This window comes from Chanodichthys erythropterus, chromosome 22, assembly GCF_024489055.1.
Source record: "Chanodichthys erythropterus isolate Z2021 chromosome 22, ASM2448905v1, whole genome shotgun sequence".
NCBI lineage: Eukaryota > Metazoa > Chordata > Actinopteri > Cypriniformes > Xenocyprididae > Chanodichthys > Chanodichthys erythropterus.
The window spans coordinates 34643571-34649613 of NC_090242.1; the positions used below are offsets into that span (position 1 = coordinate 34643571).

Below are 6043 nucleotides of genomic sequence, written 5' to 3' on the forward strand. Positions count from 1 at the left end.
TATAAAGCGACGAGAATATTTTTGGCGCACCAAAAAACTAAATAACAAATTATATAGTGATGACCGATTTCAAAACACTGCTTTAGGAAGCATCGGAGTGTTATGAATCAGTGTATCGAATCTGCTGTTCGGAGCACCAAAGTCACGTGATTTCAGCAGTTTGGCCGTTTGACATGCGATCTGAATCATGATTCGACACTGATTCATTGTGTTTTGAAATCGGCCATCACTAAATAAGTCATTATTTTGTTTTTTTTGGTGCACCAAAAATATTCTCGTGGCTTTATAATATTAATATTGAACCACTGTACTCACATGAACTGATTTAAATATGTTTTTAGTACATTAATGGATCTTGAGAGAGGAAATGTCATTGCTGTGAATGCAGGCCTCACTGAGCCATCGAATTTCATCAAAAATATCTTCATTTGTGTTCCAAAGATCAACAAAGGTCTTATGGGTGAGTAATTACTGACAGAATTTTCATTTTTGGGTGAAATAACCCTTTAATATGATTAGGCTTGTGCTTGACTATGTTATTAAACAGCTAATAATGTGTTGCTAATGTCACACAAACCATATTCCGGATCACGAGTCAGACAGCTGTCTTCTAACAATCAGTATCCATATAAACGCTTTAAACAATTCAGAATGTCAGTGGAGAAAGGCATATATTCCATCATAGCATTTGTAATTTATATCATACACCCGCTATATTGTTAAACATACCCGATTTTTCATATCAACATTAAAAATTTCTTCTCTTTAGAATTCCTTGATATACTAAAGCCTACCGGCACATTGACGTGATTGGTTACAAGGTAGTAGTTTGTGACGGCCCAAACACCAGCGATTTCAAACTGCATTTTTGAATCTTTTTTCACTGCAGTTTTAAAGAGAAAATACTCAGCAATGCACATGGTTTGTCTTAAAGCATATTAAAAACACCACATAGACATATAAACAACATTAAAAACTTGATTTTCACCACAGGGGGACTTTAAATGTTAATTAAAAGGCAGCAATCAGTAAGAATCCATGTTAAATGTAAAGTCAAAAAAGATGCAGTTCTGTCATTTCAGAGGAGGAAAACACCTGCAGGTATTACGAGAATTTGTGTAAACAACGTCATTGTTATCATTATCATGAACAGACCCAAAACTACATCAGAAATTAGTCCAACTGCATAAAGAAGGCAGTAAATGAGCTGGAGTAACGCTGCCCTCTGCTGGACAGGTGAAGCAAACGATCAAACCTCAGCAACAAAAACGCATATTTTATTGTTAGCTGTGACTTATTATTAGCTTGTTTATGTCTTTCATCTTGACTCAGTAATGGAGTAAAAGAAAGCTAAAATAACATCTTTTCCCCTACCATTGAAAGACTACCATTGACTACCGTAGTATTTTTTTTTCCTACTATGGTAATCAATGGGGGGGCGAGATCTGCTTGGTTACAAACATTCTTCCAAATATCTTCTTTTGTGTTCAGCAGAACAAAGACATTTATACAGGTTTTAACTTGAGGGAGAGTAAATGATGACAGAATTTGCATTTTTTGGGTGAACTATCCCTTTAATTCTGCTATCCACATATATATGACTCTATTATAATAAGATTTATATGATAAACGTTTGGACACACTTGACTAAATTTACGTTTCAAAATAATATTAAAAACATTTAATCATTTTTAAAGGCTTCTTGAAATTAGTCAAATATAAAAGATAACACTTTACAATAAGATCCCATCCCATTAGTCCCATTAAACTTATTTGTTACAGTATTAATCCTTGTTAATGTTAGTTCATATCAGCTCAGGTCCATCAAATAATATTAACAGATATAACTTTTGATTTTAATAATGTGTTCATAAATGATGTTGACATTATCATCAACTAATGCTGTAGATATTGCTCATTTTATTGTCAAGTGTCTGCCATATTATTACAAAACTTTAATTTTAATATATTTAGTAGCATCCCAGGATTGAGCAGAGCTGGAATCTGGACAATTAAGAAGAAAGTTGGATTAATTCATGATGATTCATCATTTTAGACTTACATTACATGTATAGGTCTTGAGTTTCCCTGTAAATATGGATTCTTCATTGGGGATCCTGTGGGAATTTCAAACAGAGCTCAAATTGGACATTGACCAAGTAAACATCAATACAAGAATCATCAGTGTGACTAACAGGAAACTCAGTCATTAATTTCATTAGTCTGATCTCAGCAGGACTTGCATTTTAATCTGCTCTTCCACCTCACTCCGTTCGTCTACTCCTGATATGATTTGTCATTTGCAGTTGGTTTGATAAAAGGTCCCGTTACCCTCGCAGACGTGGAGTCGCCCTAATTTCTGTGGTTAAAGTGTCCGCTGATCATTGATCTCTGATACTGTTATCAGCTGTTAATATAAACAGCGTCCAGCTCAATCACTGTCTCACTGGAAAACCTGAACATGATCACAGCAAACCAGCGTCTGCTCGTCCTTCTGCTCGCTCTACTCTTGGCCTTGCAGGTACATCACTTCACAATCACGCTTTGACGCCGCAAACTAACTGTGGGGAAGATAACTATGAAGAAAATCCTAAATTATATAGGCAGCATCTAAAATTGTCAACTTTTTTTGCACTGAATGTAAAGCTACAGAGCCCTTAAAGGGACATTGTGGTGGGGGAAATATTTTTTACTCATATTTTTGAATCACCATATCCCTTTACGGGATCCGTAGTTCAGAAACGCACGTTTGTTGTGTGGTTTTATAGCCCTAGCTTCAATAAAGCACTGAAAACAAACTTTACCGAAAACGATCATTTAGACAGTGACAAGAGAAGCATTTTTGTAAAGAGTTGAGGTTTTTGCTCAATGAAAAATTGACAGTTTGTTGACGTTAACTTTGACATTATCCTTTGGAATGCTTATTTTATTTGTGTAATTTAAGACATTTTTCTTTAATTAAAACATACAAATAATCAACAGATTAATTAAATACCAACAATAGTTAATCAATAGTTAATCAGCTACTCAATTAATAGCTGTTAGTACAGGGATATACTGATCAGCATTTCAACCACTTTTTTTTTTTTTTTAACCGATATTCAATTGTTTTTTTTTGTTGTAATTTAAGTTTGCAACATTTGATCTACTCATAAATGGCACCATAATGCATAAAATTAAATTGTGTCTTAAAAATAGAGCTTCTTTATTGGCTTTGATGATGCCATTTATTGGCTTTGATGATTGCCCTTTTCAATCCACAAAAGTGGAAAAATGATTAAAATGTTCTTCACTTCTGTCATAAAACACACTATCAGATGCTCAGATGTTAGTTGCAGATGTCACTCTTTCTAAACCGGATCATCTGCATGTGAAAGGTTTCCTCCAGCTGGAAAAACATGGATCTCGTCTCATCAGTTTCCTGTGATTGTACATGTGAACTGAAACGCCTGGTTTCTTCTGTCTTTTGTTTGTACATGTACAGTAACACACAGCGATGAGGATCCGAAGGCTTTGGTAAATCATTGTCAGAAGTTGCACAATGTTATGCCAACGTTTGAAGAAAGACCGACGTTGTCGGCTTTCTAAATTTAGTTGCTCAAAAGTCTAAATTTGTAATTTCGGGACACTTATTATCCTTCAGAGTCAATGATATGATGACGTTTAATAAATAACCTTCATCAGTGAACTGAAAGTGTCACGATGAACGGTGAAGTTCAAAACTTAAAATGGGCATGAAAGGGAAGTTGCGCTAGTCTTTTCTTCTCGTATATTCTAGTGAAACGGCTTCTGGAACAAGAACAAATGTAGGGCGGGGGTTGATTGTCTGTGGTGAATTGATTGGATGGTTGTGGTTTGCTATTCAAGATTACGAGGAACATTGCGCACCGATAAATCATTTATAATAAACGCTTTCATGGTGACTTTAACACACACTCTCTCTCTGTCTGTCTGTCTGTAGGTCCAGTCGGCACCCGTAGATACTGACTGGGCAACTGGACTGATCCATCGGGCCAAACGCTCGTTACTATGGCGCTGGAACACTCTGAAACCCGTGGGTTCTGGATGCAGAGATCACTACGAGTGTGGAACAAACTACTGCAGGTGAAGCACCAACAGGGCCCAATATTAGTTAATGTTAGTTAATGCATTTAAGTTTGACACAATTGACTAAATGTATGTTTCTAAAGTCATTTAATCCCTGTGCTTAAATTGCTTGAAATTAGTCAAATATAAATGGCAACACAACAATAAAGTCCCATTAGTTAACGTTAGTTAATGGATTAGTTCACTTCAGAATTCAAATTTCCTGATAATTTCCTCACCCCCATGTCATCCAAGATGTTCATGTCCTTCTTTCTTCAGTCGAAAAGAAATTAAGCAAAACATTCCAGGATTTTTCTCCATATAGTGGACTTCACTGGGGTTCAACGGGTTGAAGGTCCAAATGTCATTTTCAGTGCAGCTTCAAAGAGCTCTACATGATCCCAGACGAGGAATAAGAGTCTTATCTAGAGAAACCATCGGCCATTTTCTAAAAAAATTAATTTTTATACTTTTTAACCACAAATGCTCATCTTGCACTGCTCTGCGATGCTCCACAAATTACATAATCATGTTGGAAAGGTCACGCGTGACGTAGGTGTAAGTACCGATCTAGAGTCTACAAAGCGAACATGCAAAGACTAAAGTTGTGTCCCAAATGACGCACTATACAGTATGCACTTATACACTATGTACTCATCCATATAGTGCGTTGTGTTATTTATTTTTAGAAATTACCGATGGTTTCTCTAAATAAGACTCTTATTCCTCGTCTGGGATCATGTAGAGCTCTTTGAAGCTGCACTGAAACGGACATTTGGACCTTCAACCCGTTGAACCCCAGTGAAGTCCACTATATGGAGAAAAATCCTGGAATGTTTTCCTCAAAAATCTTAACATATCTTAAAATCATAAACTCTTTTTTTCAACTGAAGAAAGAAAGACATGAACATCTTGGATGACATGGGGGTGAGTAAATTATCAGGAAATTTTAATTCAGAAGTGAACTAATCCTTTAACTATACAACAAATAAGAACTTATTGTAAAGTTGTTGTAAAGTGTTTCTAGGTTTGGCAGACATGAATTTCGTAAACCATTAAAGTCATTAATCAATGAAATATCGACAGTTTGTTTGTCTCAAATCCTAAGATAGTACTTACTGATGTTTGTTGTTTATCTGTAAACTATGTCACTTCCTCCTGGAAGAGACAAAAATTACGAGCATCCATTAAAACCAAAGTAGATAAATGATTTGAAATTCACCTATATTTTCACTTAATTGTGATAAAAGATCGTTCTCTTTTAAAAAGGGGCGTTAATATTTAGTTAAAAAGACATAAAAATGATCAAGATTGTGACTAGACGCGCGCGCGATTCACCTATCGGGTTTTTTACGGCGCATTAATGGAGATTGTCGGTGCTCAGAATTGCAAAAATATCGCTATGATTGTATCGATGTCGACACACAGCCCTAATCACAAAAACACTTTCACACAGAAACCTGAACCTCAACCGGTACAAAGACAAGATTAGTTTATCACAGAAAAGATTAACCGCTGCGTGAATCAGCAACTCCAGTACAATTGACGTTTATTATGCTTCACTTCAGCAAGCGGGGTTATATTTCAAGCATTTTATATTTGCTTTTTATGATTGTCATTATATTTTTGTGAGTGCTTAAGTTTAACTTACCAACCTTTTCCTCTCTTTCAGGAAACACACGTGCTCCTTTAATAAAGCTCTACAGGCGTAGCTGAGGCGACGTTATTCTGGCGCCAAATTCAAATCATGGAAAACAAAATGGCGAATATATGGACCATCCCTCGATTTCTCAAACATCAGGACCTAAATATCAACATCTAAAAACTGTCAGACCTACACGAATCTCAAGACTGTATCCAGGTGAATCTCTCCTAATGTCCAGGTCATAGTAAACTCCAAAATTAAAATAAAATATATATTTAAAATATAACTTATTTTTTTATTTTGATTTTGGGG

At 35.6% G+C, this 6043-nt stretch overlaps 1 protein-coding gene across 1 annotated transcript; it reads left to right on the forward strand.

Annotated features, from left to right (window-relative positions):
- Positions 1-2461: 2461 nt before the first annotated feature.
- Positions 2462-5925, forward strand: LOC137012550 (liver-expressed antimicrobial peptide 2-like). Its single transcript, XM_067375845.1, has 3 exons — positions 2462-2521; positions 3962-4104; positions 5759-5925. The coding sequence occupies exons 1-3, from the start codon at positions 2462-2464 to the stop codon at positions 5796-5798; spliced, it is 243 nt and encodes an 80-aa protein (XP_067231946.1). The 3' UTR covers positions 5799-5925.
- The last annotated feature ends 118 nt before the right edge of the window (positions 5926-6043 follow it).